At 39.9% G+C, this 19412-nt stretch overlaps 1 protein-coding gene across 1 annotated transcript; it reads left to right on the forward strand.

Moving 5' to 3' along the window:
• Window positions 1-701: 701 nt before the first annotated feature.
• On the forward strand, window positions 702-9454 carry Membrin (golgi SNAP receptor complex member 2). The gene is made up of 5 exons (XM_053773879.2): window positions 702-805; window positions 1585-1898; window positions 3732-3837; window positions 5085-5237; window positions 8210-9454. Exons 2-5 carry the CDS (start codon window positions 1756-1758, stop codon window positions 8450-8452), a joined length of 645 nt encoding a protein of 214 aa, XP_053629854.1. The 5' UTR covers window positions 702-805; window positions 1585-1755; the 3' UTR covers window positions 8453-9454.
• Window positions 9455-19412: the final 9958 nt, after the last annotated feature.

Here is a 19412-nt window from a genome sequence, read left to right on the forward strand (position 1 = left end):
AGGAAGGAACCTAATGAATGAAGCTACTAATGAATGAAGCTACAATAAGGTACCTAATGAATGAAGCTACAATAAGGTACCTAATGAATGAAGCTACAATAAGGTACCTAATGAATGAAGCTACAATAAGGTACCTAATGAATGAAGCTACAGAAAGAGAGGAGAATGATGTCTGGTAAAGATAGCTTCAGTGTAACTTTGATAATAAGAGAATTTACCTCTCTTCACGTAAGCTTCACTGTTTATTTTGTCTCTTTTTGTTCATCTTTTTATTGCAGCTGATTTCATGCAGTTGATTTGGTTAGTTCATTTTATTTTTGTGTTTATAAGCACTACTGGTTTCTCCTGTATCTAACAGTAAGATATTACAAGGTCCCCAGTGGAAATAACCCATTTTCACTCTTTTATGGGGGTTATCCTGGGGAATGTATACATATGTTACTGATTAACTTATGTGTAATTGTGTTTATGTATAACTGTACTTGTGTGTAGCTGTACTTTTGTGTAAATGTGCCTAAACAAGTAAATTTTCTTTCTTACTGCCTCTCTCTCTCTTTTTAAATATCCCACGATAAGTTGCGATTCGTACTCTCATACGTGTTATCTAAATAATTTCAATAGAAAAATAAAAAGTAATTTTTTTTTAAGAGAAGCTGTAATTTGTGTGTATACTTTGTTAAAAATATTTTACAATTTTGCAGATATATGTGGTATATTCTTTAAAACAATCGCCTGAGAGTACTACACGTCAGGTCTGGTGTTTACTCTCAATCAGCTGACTGGAGCCGCTGCTTCACACTCTCAGGTGAAATTTACCATTTTTCTCCCTTCCCTCGTTGTTTTCTTGCTTTGGGGGGTTGTATTGACGCTTGGGAATAGCTCTTGATCCGAGGAGTTGGGGTTACCTTCCCCTTCCTTGCATCAAATCGGATTAACGTCCTGTTTTTCATGTGCTGTGTGACCCCTGATAAGGAATTAAATTTATCAGTGAATTTCAGCATGATACTCTTTGATGATGTTTTTAATTTATATAATTGTTATAATGATTCCATCAAGCATATTATTATTATAATTTATAATTATTAGTATAGGTTATAATTACGGACTACTACTCGCGGAACTATTTTACATTTTACAATGCATAGCAACAAGTGTATACCACGGAGTAAGTATTTATTTTCCAAATTATTTTTTCAAAGTTAGCGATAATAGTAATTTAGGTTATCCAGGTGTGTGTCGTGCTTGCTAAAATTGTGAAAAAAAAAAAGTGGCAGTACCGATGGCGGAGTAAGGTTAAAGTGCGCTAAGTTATTTTAGGTTAGGTGGGGTTTTGTTATTTATCTTTTTTTTCAATATTTGCAGAAAGATCTTAACTGTAAACCAAGCTTAATACTGTACAATTCAGACTATGATTATTGGCTAAAATTTGCAGTTTTTACTTGTTTGATGTGAAAAAGATTTATATATATATATATATATATATATATATATATATATATATATATATATATATATATATATATATATATATATTATATTTATTTATTTATTTATTTATTTATTTATTTATTTTTGTATTTACAGGAATAAGTGAGCTGTCAACCTAGACTGGGCACAAGATATAACAAGCCTGCAAAAAAAAGAAAAAAGAAAGGTGAAGAAAAACTATGTAAGCAGAGAGGTCTTCATGAACAAAACTGCTGCTAACTTTCTTCAGAATCAGTGAAATATCTTTCATTTTACATTCCGGTTAAAATGGAGCCTCTGTACCACCAAACAAACCGTCTGTTGCAAGAGATAACCTCTAATGATCTTGCAAAAGTTGAGCAGTCACGCACACCTGAAGAATACAGTGAGGCAGAGAGCGTGGTCATGCAGAAGCTGGACACTATTCATTCGTAAGTATGCAGAGTGATGGTGTCCTCTTCTAATGGATTTTCTATGTTCTATGCAATGACATTGTTTTATGAAGAATTTGTAATACAGTATTTTACAGCACTATTCTGTTGTTTTATGTTGGCAAATTTATCTTTTATTTGGTTCTTAATTTGCTATATTATGAGAGATGGATCAGGGTTGCAGGTGACTAAAATGAGTGTCACTGATTTGTAAAGGACAATTAATATATAGATTTAAGATGTTTCTTTGTAATACACCAGTGTTTAGGATAATACTGAGGTAATAGTTGGTATGTCTCACTGTATGGCCTTTGAGTTCATAGTACTCTACTTTGAGGATGATGGTGTACTCTGCAGTATCAAAATTACTTGCATCAAATCATTGCTAATTGCCCTAGTGGATTTTAAGTAATGTATAGATTACTTTTATGTTGTTAGATGCTTTTCAAGTCAGCAGGATATGAGAGACTGTATGGTGTACAATACATGACCATTGAGGATTTGGAGAAAACTCACAATAAAATGAGCAGACTAAAGTTTGGAAAATATTGATCTTGTGGATCATATGGAAAATATTGATCATGTAGTACTGTATTTGTGAAGGAAGCGGAGCATAATTTAACCCATTCTCTATAGCACATGTAAAGCTGCGCACAGTACAAATAGAAAAATTATTAAAAATATGAACACTGCTTTTTTTTTAAGAAATGGTGCGACTTCTAACGAGGACAGCTGGCACGCTTTCTTTTTTATATAGCACCCAATATAGTGGTGTATAAATAATATGTGTATATTATAATACAGTATATGATATTTACTGTTTCACAGGTCTTAGTATTTTTTATATAAAACTGATTGTAATTTTACTTGCTTCAGTCTGTAAAGCAAGTTGACAAGCAGCAACAGTATGACTGCCACTAGTGATGTTCCATGTGGCAGGGTTCTGACGTGATTTTGTCGTGTTCTGGTGAAGTGCGCTGTCGTGTACAACACCACAGATGTTGTCACTGTTATGTGGATAAATTACACAATTACATCAGTGTTTTCTTCCTTCAAAATTGCTTTTTCTGTGTGCTATCAAAGACAATTTTTTAATATAAATTTGGGGTTTGAATAAACAAGCTCACCCATTGTAAATTGCACCACAAGTGTCTTCATTTCAGTCTCCCAAAATTTGTGCATACATATATGACATACTTGGCATAAGTATGCCATACTCAGTTTAAAGGTTGAAAGCTAATTGTGTACAGAACTATGGATTTGATATGCTTATAGGAGTTTGTCAAAGGTGTGTAATATTACCAAACCATACCACCAGTGGGGTTTGAACCCGCGACCAGAGAGCCTCAAAACTCCAGACCATCGCGTTAGCCACTGGGCCAGCTAGCTTCAATAAGATTCATCCAACTAGGTCATGTTGATGGCTTTGAGGGGACTTGTGCTAGAGTTTGTCACAGCCATGCTAGTGGGAGATTCGTCTGTAAAAACTTGCATTTGTGGTCACAGTGGTGCCTATGCTAACCTTCCTATGGTGTTGAAATATACCTAGCTGGATGAATCTTATTGAAACTAGCTGGCCCAGTGACTAACATGACGGTCTGGAGTTTTGAGGCTCTCTAATTGCGGGTTCAAATGCCACCTGTGGTATGGTTTGTTTGCAATCGTGTCCTTACGATTTCATGAGTCAGTGTGTAATATTCTCTTGGTTATTTACTCTGCATATGGATGGTTATGATTGGCTATGGTGAGAATATTAGAGAAGAGTGTGACCTTAGGATAAACAGTTAAAAGAATTATTCCTGTCTTTAATGAAAATCCTTATCTTATTAACAGCAACTGCACTCGCTTGAGTATATTGATCAACAAGGAGCCACCATCTAGACGTGTAAATGCTAAGTATCGAGTTGATCAGTTGAAGTATGATCTTCAGCACGTCCAGGTATATGTATTGCTTTTTTTCCTGTTTTTAATTATTTTCAGATTTCAGGGCAAACTATAATACTAATTTTATATATGTGGCTCTGCTCACATGGTACTTGTTCCAGTATTTATTTACATTACAGTACTTATATATAGCAGAGCTCTGTTCATTTTTGGATTTACTAGCTTCAGTTTTGTTTAATAGTCTTTAACTTCCAAATTCATGGGTGTTAGATTTCTATTGGTCTTTGCAAAAGCCACTGTATGTATAATAAATTTTATTTCAGATGTGGCATTTTGTTTCAGAGGCCATATATGTTGTTATTGTTACTCAAGAATTATCTAGGAGAGATTAGGGTATGGGAAATTCAAGCACATTTTGAACAAAATTCTTTGGTAAGTTTCTAATTAATGGGTTGTGCAGCAAGGCAAAAAGGAATTTGCCACAGTAGAAACACTTAGAAGACCTTTCGTAAAGCCCTTGTATGGCCGATACATGTGGATTGAGATATTACATTAAATCTACCTCTTCTAAAATCTCTTCTGAAAAAATGGAGCAAATTATTCTAATTGTATACTGAAAGTCACTCTGGACTGGAGTCATTATGAAGTTAAGGTCTGCTAGAGCTAGCCTGGTGTGTATAAGGCTAGATATTATATGTGCTGGTATGAGCCTTGGTTGTCTGGGCTGGCATCAGTAGTGGTGGAGCCAGAGGGAAGGTTAAAGGGAGGCAGAAGCCTTCCAAAGCCCCTCTTAATTATTAAGAATAGCAATAAAAATGATGTTTAAGAACAAGGCCTTTGACCCCCCTCTTCCTATGAGATTGCAACTCCCTATGCCCCTCGTATATAAAACCATGGGAGCCACACCCAGATGTACAACTGGGAATTTTTTGAGTGAATCTAACGACTCTACACAACTTTACTAAACAAGGCTGAAAAAATATAACTGCTAGATTCAAAGAAAAATTTGATGGACTTATTAAGTATACCCCTTTGACATTGTAGTAAGTACAGTAATTGTCTTCTGCTAAGGTGGTTGTTATCCCAGTTAAATAGCGAATAAGATTTTGTTGTTTTTCATACAGATTTTCAGTCCTCCAAAATCCAGGCAAGATGATATTCACTAATATGTTAAAGGTAATCCATAAATGACATGACTCTGTCATTTAACATATTTAGCAGCAGTTAGTAGTAGTAATAATTAATGTGATTAGGTACAACAAATTTATTAATGCATATTAATGCCGTCATGCTTTTTATCAGAACTCGTTTGGGATGCTCCAGCACCGCAGACAGGTGCGGGCTCGTGAGATGCAGGAAAGAGATGCATTACTTTCTCGGAAATTTACCACTAATGACCAACAGGAAACTTCAATTTTCTTAGACCATGAACTTCAACATCATGATAAACTGCAGGTAATATTTTCTTTACATATGAAATAGAAATTTATGTTAAAACAACTTTAAATGTTTAACCATTTTAATTACTGTTATGAATATACAATACACTGTACTATTAGTAGAAGTAAATATAATGCAATATATACATTTTTTCTTGCATGAGAGTTAATACAGTTTAGTTGAATGATAGTATGATCTTTCAATTAATTTATAGATTCTTATTGCATTGTTCTAGACCAAATTATGACAAAATATACCAATGCTGATTTGATGTTATTTAGGGGAAATTAGTGATAATCTGGCAAATATTAAAGGTATTCAACTTCAAAACAGCTGTTGAGATGACACATGATTTTTCTCTAGTAGTGGCTTTATATACAGTATGAATGTCTGACATCTGAAGTGTAAGTAGTACAACTGAAAGTAAACTAGTTGTTGGTGAATACAGTACTTAGTCAATTAATTATTTTTGGTTACATTTCAGCTTTGTCACAAGTCTGCAGTTTTTGTAAATTTTTATTAGTATTGAGTATGGAGTAATGAGGCTCCTGGTGTCAGTCACATTTACAGCATAGCTGTAAGAACAGCTATCCTGCAAATGTGACTTGACAAACTTAATAGCACAGTAGTCTTCCTTTTTTTCATGAAAGAATTGTCTATAGCTACTGTTTTCCAGATCACTTCATTCTTGTACTATTTCAAAATGTGAGGTGACAAAAAATCAATAACATCTAAAATAAGACATACAGTACTTGAATAATTTTTGTTTTACTACCACCAAGATAGTTTTATTTTTATTATTATCACACTGGCCGATTCCCACCAAGGCAGGGTGGCCCGAAAAAGATAGGGTAGCCCAAAAAGAGGAAATGCATTCACTAACATTCATTCAATAACTTTCTTGCTAGATGTATGCAAACATCACAATTAAATGATTCTCCAAACAACAACATGTATAACACTCCTCCAGAGTGCAGGTACTGCACTTCCCACCTCCAGGGCTCCATCTAACTGCTTTCCTAAATACCTCCATAGGATTTATACACCCTCTTTGCTATCCTCATTTTTCTCCATCTTTCTAAATGGCTAGACTACCTAAACAATCCCTATTCTGTCCTTTAGAAGAAGCCACTTGTGACATGTTTTTATCGACAAACATCTGCTTCTGTGGCATTTATTCAGCCTCCCAAAGCTCCTTACAAGATATCAATCAGTTTGATTCCTCCATATTCCATTGTACTTTGTATCAGTTAATGGTTATGTAGCATTTCTGGCTCAGTCCATTATTCATGATTTGCCAATCTCCAGCAGAGGGGTCTTTTTTTTTTTTTGATTATTTTCCAGGTCGGCCTAGGAAGGGTTGGAGGGAGGGGGTAAAGGAGGTTTTGTGTGCGAGGGGCTTGGACTTCCAGCAGGCATGCGTGAGCGTGTTTGATAGGAGTGAATGGAGACAAATGGTTTTTAATACTTGACGTGCTGTTGGAGTGTGAGCAAAGTAACATTTATGAAGGGATTCAGGGAAACCGGCAGGCCGGACTTGAGTCCTGGAGATGGGAAGTACAGTGCCTGCACTCTGAAGGAGGGGTGTTAATGTTGCAGTTTAAAAACTGTAGTGTAAAGCACCCTTCTGGCAAGACAGTGATGGAGTGAATGATGGTGAAAGTTTTTCTTTTTCGGGCCACCCTGCCTTGGTGGGAATCGGCCGGTGTGATAATAAAAAAAATTTCCAGTGCTCTCCCAACCACTCTGAAACTGGTGGCAACAGCATTGGTCTGAATTAAAGGATAAATTGTTTTCTGTCAAGCCACAAGTGGGGTCATGGCCATCTTTTTTTCCATCGTTGTTGTAAGTTAAGAACTGGACATACCTGATTCTCGTGGATCCCACATGGAGAGATACCAGGTGCTTATTTGTCAGGACTGCCAGGTAGCTCTAACACTTCACTATATATTATGAGATTGTCTTGCTTCTTAAAGACTATACATAATTCACTTTCAACATTTTCAACACTGAAACACTAACTCTAGCTGCCTTCTCTGCTGAAAGTTTCACCTTTAATACAGACTCTTTCTCTGCCTATTTAATAGAAACTAACCTCTTGCACCAACCATGATAATTTTACACTTAGTAATCTTCAGTCTCATTAATCTTCTAACCCCTTCTACTGCTGCTCAGTATGACCCATACAAGTTTAGTGCTTGTTTTCAAATACACATACAGTGGACCCTTGGTTATTGCCCATTCCTGATATCGGCCAACTCAGTTATCGCTCAGTTTTTTGGCCAAAATTTTATTCCGGTTATCGGCCGTATTGGACACATCCACCCACTTGCCCGCCAGCCCCTCGCATGTTCGTGAGTCAGTCTGGCTGTGAGTGAGGAAGTCTGGGTGAGTGAGGAAGTCTGGGTGAGTGAGGAAACTTCTACTCAATCACCCAAACATTTCACTATAATCCATTGTTTGTTGTGGTTATTGATTGAGTGCAGCTGCAAAATAAGCAACCATGGGCCCAAAGAAAGTTCCTAGTAAAGTTCCTTTGGTAAAGAAAGTGAGGAACACGATGGAATTTAAGAAAGAAGTTGTTGAAAAGTATGAGAGTGGTGTTTGAGTGCTAGAACTTGCCAGGATGTATGGGAAATCCATATCAACAATCACTTCTATCCTGGCAAAGAAAGTAGAAATCAAGGAAGCTAGTGTTGTGAAAGGGAGTTTAGCAGGGAGGAAGGGAGTGTAGCGGGGAGACAGGACCCCATTGGAAATAAGTCACTCTGTCTGACTTTTTTGGGTTATCTTCGGTTCTTTACACATATGCTGTGGAAGGAATATTTTTTGGTGTCTGGAATGGATTAATTGTATTTACATTAATTCTTATGGAAAATATTATTTCGGTTTTAGGCCAACCTTCTGGAATGGATTACGGCCGATAACCGAGGGTCCACTGTAATAATTATACAATACATGGTCAATAACTTGAATGTCATTTACAGGATGCCAATCGGAATGTAGATGAACTACTAGGAGCAGGTACTAATATTATGCAGAGTCTGCGTGATCAAGGATCAACACTGAAGGGTGCTCATAAACGTGTTCTGGACCTGGCAAACACACTTGGCCTTTCTAATACTGTCATGAGAATGATAGAGAGACGTTCCACCCAGGACAAATATATTTTATTTGCTGGTATGGTTATTGTACTTCTCTGTTTATATTTTGCATTAAAGTACTTATGAAATTAGTTTAGATGACTTCAGATTGTAGAAAAATAAATGTGAGATCAATTAGTAATTTTTTCCTATTTACACAGTGCCCATTTAGTGCACAAAGTCTTGCCATGGGGCAGTTGCAGGTAGACATGAGCATTGCATGATATTGAAGATGTTCTCAGCGAGTCTTTGTTTCTAAGTCACAAGGCAAGCTATTACCAGTAACTTCGTACACACATTTTTCACAGATTTTTCAGAGGGATTAGTTATGTGTCATTGACAGCTGCAGTCACAGATTATTTGGTTTACTCCATTGGTTTTATTACCATTTTCAAATGTCTTTTGTTGGATATACAAGTTTTATAGGATATTCTTCTTCTTTCAACAAACCAGCTGTATCCCACTAAGGCAGGGTGGCCCGAAAGAAAAAAAGAATTTTAGGAAAAAACGAAAGTTTTGTAGGATATTACCTCATTAAATTTGTGTATAGTGTTAGGATGAACTTTTCCAGGAGTTAAGGGTATGTTCCCTCACAAAAGCTCACAGTTCAGGTATATTACGTAATGGGTTTTACTTGTCAGAATAATGTGTACACTTGTAATATTTTTCACAAGCTAGGTTTTATAATTTTAATATAGTCATGAGATTGCCAATTTACGTACTTGTATGTTGGAGAATCCTTATTTTACATACACATTTTGTAAATGATATATACATTTTATAATTAAAGCATTTATTAGTTTGTAAAATGAAATCTACACAGTATTTTTAATAATAAGCGTACTCTAAGGAAAGACATGATTGGTGCTTATTTTTTCTTTTTCTTTAAATGTCATTATGATATTAGTTGGATAGGTATAAACATCAATGTACAGCACTTTGTTGTCTCTTGTCCAAGCTTCACTACATGTGCTGTGTGTATTTTATAATAGTAAACATTGCTCAGTGTTAAGTGAATGCCAATTTCAAGTTGTATTGATGTTGTGTGGGAGAAACAAAAGATTCAAATAAAAGTACTTTTTTATAAAAGTGAGTTTCATATCTTTTACAACCTGGGCTTTAGTTAATGTACTTATAAAGCTTCTGACTTAAATGTTTAGATGTACAAGCGGTCCCCATTTGTACGTCTCCTAAAGTTCGCGGCCCCAAACGATAAACGAAAATCTCTGGCAGGTGGAACAGAGCATTTTTTCATTATTGAATGCATCTAAAATGCCTGATAACATCTTTACACTATCATGTATTAAGTGCTCAATACAACTAGACATAAAAAAAACAGATAGTTAAATAAATACATAGTACATACAATACTTACCATAAAATACATCGCCATTCATCCTTCCCTTATGCAACTGTTGTGTGAGAAAAGCGGAAATAAGCGGTGACTCGATTGAAAGCCAGTGAAAATGCTGAAAAGAGGGAGCTGCATATGTGTGGCTCTCACGTACAGTCTGTACAGAAGTTTGACACCAGTAGTCCAACGTAATGACTTGTGTAATTCATTTCTCATACTGTACTTGTGTGTATTTTGTGGGATCTGAAATATTATGATATTCTGGCTGTGCTGTATAAACAATTGCCAGTGCAGCATGTGTTACAAGATTCACCCACTAACCTTGTGGCTATAGTAAGATTTTTCTTTCACATAAGTCATATTTTCATTTGTGTGGTCACTAACTCCTTTTGTGACCAACAGTAATGTCCAGAAGTGCAAATAAGAAGGATATTATGAGCTGTGATTGTCTGGCATGTGAGTGGCCATGATGCACTATTTCTGCTCAAATGGGACTAAAATTGCAGTTAGTGCAGTGTCTCGTCAAACAATACTAGGGTTGAAAACAGCAGGTATAACCAGGATACCTCAGGGATATGTTTAAAAGACAGTATTCAAAATAAAGTTGCTAGTAAAGGCAAAGCAATTGATCAACAAACAAAGAGATAGTAGAGGGCAACGAGTGACTAACTCCCTTAAGGTTTACTATACAAATAGTAGGAGTCTAAGAAATAAGATAGATGAGCTAAGATTACTTGCAAGTACAGGTAATATAGATATGTATTATTGCTATAACAGAGACCTGGTTCAACTTGAAAGATAGAGAAATGCTTTCTGAATGCAACATACAAGGTTATAAACTATTCCATACTGATAGGGTCAACAGGAAGGGTGGTGGAGTGGTGATGTATGTCAGAGATAATTTAAATTGTTGGACATGATATAAGATTAGAAACATCGGACGCAGAATCTGTTAGGCTACAGTTTCCCGAGGGTAGTGAAAAGTTAATTTTGGGTGTGATTTATATGCCCCCAAACCTTGATAGAGAGTGCAGTAAGCTGCTATGGGACGAAATTCATAAGGCATCTAAATATGAAAATGTTGTGTTAATGGGAGATTTTAACTAGACAAATTGATTGGAACAATGTGACAGGAAATCTTGAGTCTAGTGACTTTCTTGATACTGTTCAGGATTGCTTTTTAAAACAGTTTGTGACAGAACCAACTAGAGGAAAGAGTCTACTTGACTTGGTTCTTGCCAACAAAGAATCACTAGTTAATAATCTTGAGGTTAATGATGAGCTTGGGGAAAGCAATCACAAATCACTTAGTTTCAACATATCATGGAGTTACCTGGATAACTGCAATCAAATCTCTGTCCCAGACTTTCACTTGGCCAATTTCACTGAATATATCATTGCTTAGTTAATCTTAGTTAATTTTAAGCCTGCCCATAATGCTCTGCATGCAAGGGCCTTTTGGCATGTTACACTTAACCACTGTATTTCTTTGTACATCTTTGTATCATGTCCAAATTAATAATAAATAAATAAATAAATAAATACATGAGTGGGTGTGGGTGGGTGTGAGTTGGACCTGACTAGCTTGTGCTACTAGGTCGGATGCACTGCTCCTCCCTTAAGTGATGTGTCTGACCTCACTAGGTCAAGGCATTGGCTTAAGCCGGCGGGAGAATTGGAGCTGCCTCGCATAGGCCAGTAGGCCTGTGGCAGTGTTCCTTCTTTCTTATGTTCTTATTTTTTGTGACAAGGAAGAGAGACTTGTGCCAGTCCCTCTTCCCAAGACTGGTATGCCTAAATTAATGTCCTCAAGGACTCTAAAAGGGATTGCTAGTGAAGGAAAAGCAAATCCTTCCATCACAGCACAGGAAGTGAAGGAGAAAAATCCTGTTATTGGAACACGTGTCCCTTGGATGTCTCCAGCAGTTCCTCTATGATGATGGGATTTGGAAGTTTTTCATGCATGTAGTAAACCTCTTCTCACAGTTTGGCAAAAGGAGACTTAAAGTTTTGCAAGAAATACCACGAGTGTGATTTCGAGGAGTGGCAAGGACGTGTGTGGTCAGATAAACTGACCTTTACAGTGGCTAGTGGTGGTGTAAGGAGGGTGTACTGCACACCTCATTCTAACCCACACTGCCCTCACTACACTGCTGAGATGGTGAAATGCCTGCATCGTTCATGGTGTGAGAATGTTTCACTGATGGTATTGGAGAATTAGAGATACTTCCCAGAAATATCATAATGAATTGGAAAAATTATTTGGAGCTTATAATGGATTTGCCTGATTATTTGGAAAAGGTCAGCAACACTATGAAAGACAGTACTCCTTGCCATCACCTGCAGAAGTATCAAAAACTGCTTAAGTGATTGTAGAGTGAGGGGTTATCTGAGAGTCCATTAAATGTTTACCTGGAGTTTACCTGGAGAGAGTTCCGGGGGTCAACGCCCCCGCGGCCCGGTCTGTGACCAGGCCTCCTGGTGGATCAGAGCCTGATCAACCAGGCTGTTACTGCTGGCTGCACGCAAACCAACGTACGAGCCACAGCCCGGCTGGTCAGGTACCGACTTTAGGTGCTTGTCCAGTGCCAGCTTGAAGACTGCCAGGGGTCTGTTGGTAATCCCCCTTATGTATGCTGGGAGGCAGTTGAACAGTCTCGGGCCCCTGACACTTATTGTATGGTCTCTTAACGTGCTAGTGACACCCCTGCTTTTCATTGGGGGGATGTTGCATCGTCTGCCAAGTCTTTTGCTTTCGTAGTGAGTGATTTTCGTGTGCAAGTTCGGTACTAGTCCCTCTAGGATTTTCCAGGTGTATATAATCATGTATCTCTCCCGCCTGCGTTCCAGGGAATACAGGTTCAGGAACCTCAAGCGCTCCCAGTAATTGAGGTGTTTTATCTCCGTTATGCGCGCCGTGAAGGTTCTCTGTACATTTTCTAGGTCAGCAATTTCACCTGCCTTGAAAGGTGCTGTTAGTGTGCAGCAATATTCCAGCCTAGATAGAACAAGTGACCTGAAGAGTGTCATCATGGGCTTGGCATCCCTAGTTTTGAAGGTTCTCATTATCCATCCTGTCATTTTTCTAGCAGCTGCGATTGATACAGTGTTATGGTCCTTGAAGGTGAGATCCTCCGACACGATCACTCCCAGGTCTTTGACATGGGATATAGGGGATACCTCTCTGGTATCATGGTGACAAACACATCTAGTTGTTATTACAGTTGTGGGGATGCATGAAACCCACAAGGCTCATGCAGCACCTGGGGAATAGGGGGTAATAATCAGGTTTGAAGGAGTATAATTCCAATTCCTTGGATTATCATGGGGGTGGGGTGATAAACCTGTAGGGGAGGGGGTGGAAGGCATTCAGGTTCAATTCAGGTAATATGAGCAAAGATCCAAGCCAATTCCTTGGAAGAAGAGTGCTTCAACATCAAGCCACCGTCCCTGTGAAGATATCCAATTAGCAATAACAAAGGCATCTGACATTATATCTTTGGTAAATGTCACCTACTCTTTTCTTTTTATTCATTGTGTACAGGCTTATTTTATTGTTTTTAGTAGTTTTATAGTTATTAATCTCTCTATTATTGTGCAGTAGTGAACCATAGATAGCATGAATTACCTTCTTTCCCTTAACCATCATTTAAGAGAAGGCTGGGGCACAGTTGGAGGTGAAGGTAAGTACTAGTGTTTTTGGTTATGCTTAGCATGAGTATATATGCACCTTTAATCTGATGGAGAGTCCCAGTATGGTACACTGTGTGCAAGTTTTGTATTGTAGTGACTCCACTTGAAAGACAACTCAACAGGTGGGAAAAAAACATTTGTATTGCCATATCATCTGATCTTTAAACTAGGAGAATTCATGGAACAATCCTGCAGTATATTATACCTCTTTACTCTTGTCACTAAATTGTAAAGACTTGGGAACCTGAGGACTGTGTTGTTCTAGAAGAAACATATCAGCTCTCCTAATGTCACTGTTAACAAGCAAGAGAGCATGTCATACAGCTAAGCCATAACTCATCGCTACTAAACCAGACATTATCCACCATCTTTTACACTAATTTTGTGCTGCTCATAAATTATCATTGTAAGTGCTAAACTCTTAGGGGTCTTAAAGTACCTAGGAATGAGTAATAATCAGGTATGATCCAAAGAAGTATTGAGTGGTCCAATTCCTTGGATCAAGAGCCCTTTAGTGGCATTAAGGCCCCCTCAAAGGGAGCTCATAAATACCCCTACTTCTGCTTGTGCTTCAACTCTGTGTCCCTTCTCCTCTGCTCCTCAGTTCTCTACACTAAAACAATTTTTCCTTTGTTCATTAATCACATCCCCAGGCCCCTCGTGAACAACACTTGTCCTTCATTTTGAAGCAATCATCATATAAACAGCTTTTGCTGGTTTATAAAATATAACAAAGACTACTAGTCATGGTTTAGGTCATTCCAATAATTGAAGCAGACATAGTAAAAACTCATAAAGCAGACTAGGGGGGAGGGGGAAATGTTAGGAGGCCCTAAATATTTTTGCCACCTTGAGGCCTGAAATATTGGGCCATTTCTGGTCTGAAACCAACAAAAAATCTCCATTTCAATAGTATCTTTTTATTTGTGTTTGTCTTATCAATTGGCACTAAGAAACAGCCTCAGTCACGATCATTATTATTATAATCAAAAAGAAGCGCTAAGCCACAAGGGCTATACAGCGCTGCAGGGTAGGGAAGGAAGCAAGGGAATTGGATGGCAGAAGGGAGGGGGGATGATCAGCAGGTTACAGAAAACAGCGGGGCAGGGGATAGTACGGGGGTAGAGGGTAGCAAGAGATACAAGTAGAAAGGGCTGAAAGTATCAGAATTTGTGAAGTAAGTCAGTCGTTGTCAAAAAGTCAATGAGAGAGTCCGGATGAAAGGTGGGTCCATCAGCGAGAAGGGAAGGTAAAGAGAGAGCAGCGGGGCGAAGACGACGACAGAGGTAAATTCTGCGTGCTCGTTGATAAAGTGGGCAGTCCAACAGAATGTGGCTGACTGATAATGGAGCTTGGCAATTCTCACAGAGAGGAGCAAGACGCCTCTCCATGAGATATCCATGAGTAAGACGAGTATGGCCAATGCGAAGACGGGAGAGAGTAGTCTCCCAACCTCGACACTGGTGATAAGAAGACGGCCAGTAACCTATACTCGGTTTAATAGACTGAAGTTTGTTGCCGAGCATAGTAGACCAACGTTGTTGCCAACGGGTGTGAAGGTGGGAAGATATTACAGCAAAATAGTCCGTACATGGAATACCTCTATAAGAAACTGGTAGGTCATGTACTGCTGACCGCGCAGCAGTGTCTGCCTGTTCATTGCCCTGTACGTCAACATGACCAGGGACCCAACAAAAAACAATATCTTTATGCTTAGTAAAGATGCGGCGTAGCCAAAGTTGGATACGGAGGACTAAGGGGTGAGGTGTATCAAATTTTTGTATAGCCTGTAAAGCACTAAGGGAGTCTGAGACAACCACAAATGATGACACAGGCATAGATGCAATACGGATAAGTGCTGTAAGGATGGCATATAATTCAGCAGTAAAAATACTAGCTGAAGATAGTAAATGCCCTTGTACGACGCTGTCCGGAAACACTGCTGCGAATCCTACGCCGTCAGAAGACTTAGAGCCATCTGTGTACACAGCAATGGCATGAGAATGAGAGTGAAAGTGGTCAAGAAAAAGAGAGCGGGAAGCGACCGTAGACAGTTGGGCTTTCGAGCAAGGGAGGGAGAAAGAACAGACTCGAACAGCTGGAACTTCCCAGGGGGGTAGGGAAAAGTGAGATGCTACATGTACATAGAAAGGTGGTAGTTGAAGAGAAGACAAGAGCGAATGAAGGCGAAGAGAGAAGGGACGGAGTAAGCAGGGGCGGCGAACAAATAAAGAATGTCTACTAATATCAGTGACCATTCTATAAATGGAAGGATTGCGGAGATCATGAGAGCGTACATAGTAGCGCAGGCAATGGGCATCACGGCGATCGGATAAGGATGGAACGTTCGCTTCTGCATAGAGGCTTTCGACAGGGGAAGAGCGAAAAGCACCAAGGCATAAACGTAATCCTTGGTGATGAATGGGGTTAAGGCTAGAGAGAGTAGCAGGAGATGCCGCTGAATAGATCTGGTCACCATAATCAAGTTTCGATAAAATAAGGGTGGAATGTAGGTGAAGGAGGGTTCGACGATCAGCTCCCCACGAAAGATGAGCAAGGGTTTTAAGAAGGTTCAGCCGGCTGTGACAAGTTGCCTTCAGAGAGGTAATGTGAGGTTTCCAGGATAACCTACGATCAAAGAGGAGGCCCAGAAACTTGACTGTATCACGTTCAGGGATACGTGAGCCATAGAGGTACAAAGGATGATCAGAGATGACAGAGCGTCTAGTGAAAGTGATTTGGTGGGTTTTAGTGCTGGAAAATTTAAACCCATGTGTGGTGGCCCAATTGGAAACACGGTCGACTGCATGCTGGAGAGAAACTGTAAGGAGGTGACAGTCAGCGCCTGCACAGGCAATAGCGAAGTCATCAACATAGAGTGATGACCAAATATTTGATGGAAGACTAGAGGCCAAATCATTAATAGCAAGGAGAAAAAGTGTTGTGCTCAGAACACATCCCTGGGGGACACCTTCAGCTTGGACAAAGTCCGGGGAGAGCACATTATTAACCCGAACACGGAAATGCCTGTCAGTTAAAAAGTTCTTAAGGAAGGATGGTAGATTGCCTCGAAGGCCTAAGGAGTGGGCTTGGGCTAAAATATTATACCTCCAAGTTGTGTCATATGCCTTCTCAAGGTCAAAAAATATGGCAATAACTGAGTGGTTATTCGCAAAGGCATTACGAACATACGTATCCAAGCGCAGTAAGGGGTCTATGGTAGAACGTCCCTTACGAAAGCCATATTGACGAGTGGAGAGACTGTTGTGTGTCTCTAAATACCACACTAAACGTCTATTTACTAGACGTTCCATTACTTTGCAAACTGCACTGGTAAGAGCAATGGGACGATAGTGGGAGGTTTCATGTCCCGTAGTGCCTGGTTTGCGGAAAGGGAGAACAATGGCGGATTTCCACAGCTGTGGAAGAACTCCTTGTGACCAAATAAGATTGTAAAGGCGTAATAGGACTGCAAGGGCTGACTGATGTAAATGTTGTAGCATACGAATATGAATGTCGTCGGGCCCAGCTGCCGATGATCGACAAGCTGAGAGTGTTGCCTCCAGTTCTTGAAGTGTAAAAGGCACATTATACTGTTCTTCTCTGAGAGAAGAAAAGTCCAAGGGTGCTAACTCTCTGGCAGACTTTGAGGAAAGAAATGAGGGGCATAGATGGAGTCCCTGAGAAATACGGACCAGATGATTGCCAATTTCATTGGCAACATCTAGTGGGTTTGCTATATCAACACCGGCAACCCGCAGAACAGGAGCCGGGTCAGGAGAATATTTACCACTCAGTTTTCGTACTTTTTTCCAGACTGCACTCATAGAGGAAGCAGAGGTGATGGTGGAGACATAATCTCGCCAGCAAGTGCGTTTAGCGTCACGGATGACACGGCGAGCGATCGCACGCTTCTGTTTAAAATCAAGGAGTCGCTCTGTGGTTCTATTGTACCGGTACCTGCCCCATGCAGCGCGTTTCAAACGTACTGCACGAGCACAAGCAGGAGACCACCAAGGCACGCATTTCTGAGAATGCCTGCCCGAAGTTTGGGGTATAGAATGAGAAGCTGCGGTGAAAACGGAGGACGAGAAGAGGTGTAAAAGCTCATCGATGGAGGACGAAGAAGGAACCTCTTTAAAAACAGTCAGGTGTGAGTAAAGGTTCCAATTTGCCCGATTAAATTGCCAGCGTGGGGTGCGAAGAGGTGGCGAATATGAAGGGGAAGTAAGAATGATTGGGAAATGATCACTGTCATGTAAGTCCGGGAGAACAGACCAAGTAAAGTCTAATGCGGCGGAGGAAGAGCAAACTGAGAGATCGATGCAAGAGAGAGTATGAGTCCGAGGATCAAAATGGGTGTGAGTACCTGTATTTAAAACATGGAGGGGGTGGGTGGCAAGAAAAGCCTCTAACTGAATTCCACGGGAATCACAGTGAGACCCTCCCCAGAGGAAATGGTGGGCATTAAAATCACCAAGTAACAGAATCGGTGGCGGTAATGACGAAACAAGGAAGGCAAAATCCGGAATAGATAATGCCCGAGAAGGAGAGAGATATAAAGAACAGAGCGTATACCACCTATGTAAGTGGATACGGGCTGCTGTGTAATGCAGCGAAGTATGAACAAATAGCTGATGGTACGGAATATCAGTGCGGAGAAGAAGGGCACTTTCATTAAAGGTCCCATCAGGAAAAGGATCTGAAGAATACAATAAATTATAGCCTGAGATGTGAGAAATAACAGCAGAGTGTAATTTTGGTTCCTGTAAGCAAACACCAACAGGGGCAAACTGGGAGAGTAACATCTGAAGCTCACCCCGATTACCCCTGAGGCCGCGTATATTCCACTGTAAAAAGGCCATGATTGGCAATGATAAAGATACTTGAAATCCGCAGGTAAGGGTTCCTACGGACTAGAAGGGTTAGAAAAGTCCACATGCGGAGGCAGTGGAAAATGTTCAAGCAGCGAAGGAACGGTGCGCTGTGAAGAAAGGAGTTGCGCAGATGGAGCAGAGGAGAGAGAAAGAGCGGAAGGTGGATCAGTGTCCATTGATGGTTTGGTCTCTGCAATATATTCAGAGATTGCTTCAAGTGTTTCGGAATTCAGAGATGTCGTATGGGAGACAATATTGGGAATGGTAGGGGGAGGATGAGTAAAGATTGGAACTGTATTGGACTGTACCAAGGTAGGGGGGGGCGAAAGGGTGGAGGGAACTGGAGAAGCGTGGCAGGGGACAGAAGAGACAGGAACCTGGGAGGTGGCAGAAGAGGAAGAAACTTGGGAGGGAACAGGGGAGGAAGGTACATTACGAGGAGGAGGGTGAACCTCTGCACTTGTAACTGAGCCAGTGAGAGGGGAAGAACTAGGGACAGAGACAGGGAGGGTAAAATGAGGAGGTGGAAGATGGGTAGGAGGTGTTACCGGACCTTTTTTTGACTTTTGAGAAGTAGAGGGACGATTGGGAAGAGGTGTCGTACGAGGTCTCGTCGATACTGAGGCTTGTAAGAGAGAACTCGAAGAAGCGAGATTAGACTGAGGCGTTGAAGTAGGGACGTCTGAGCCGAGGACAGCAAAAGGATTAGATACAGGAGTGATTATGGGAGAGGTAACCACAGAGGTGGGTGTAGAAGATGGGATACCAGAAGTGGGGGGACGTTTTGAAACACGGGAATAAGAAACACGTGGGAGTCTCCCTTGGAGGCAGAGATGAGAAACTGCCATGGCATAAGGGAGACCTTCTGTCTCTTTGAGGTAACGGATTTCCCGCTCGTTTAAATAGACCTGACAACGGCGAGAGTACGAAGGGTGAGCCTCATGACAGTTAAGGCAAGAGGGAGTTCATAAATAATTGTTTGATATATACTCTATTATAACACAATATTACTAAATATTAATATCCAAATTATAATTTTTCTAAAAAACTCTGTAAATTTATATAGTTCAAGATTGCCCTGATGTATATTCATAACATATACCAAGCCACAGTTGCAGGACAA

This window comes from Cherax quadricarinatus, unplaced genomic scaffold, assembly GCF_038502225.1.
Source record: "Cherax quadricarinatus isolate ZL_2023a unplaced genomic scaffold, ASM3850222v1 Contig4180, whole genome shotgun sequence".
Taxonomy (NCBI): Eukaryota; Metazoa; Arthropoda; class Malacostraca; order Decapoda; family Parastacidae; genus Cherax; species Cherax quadricarinatus.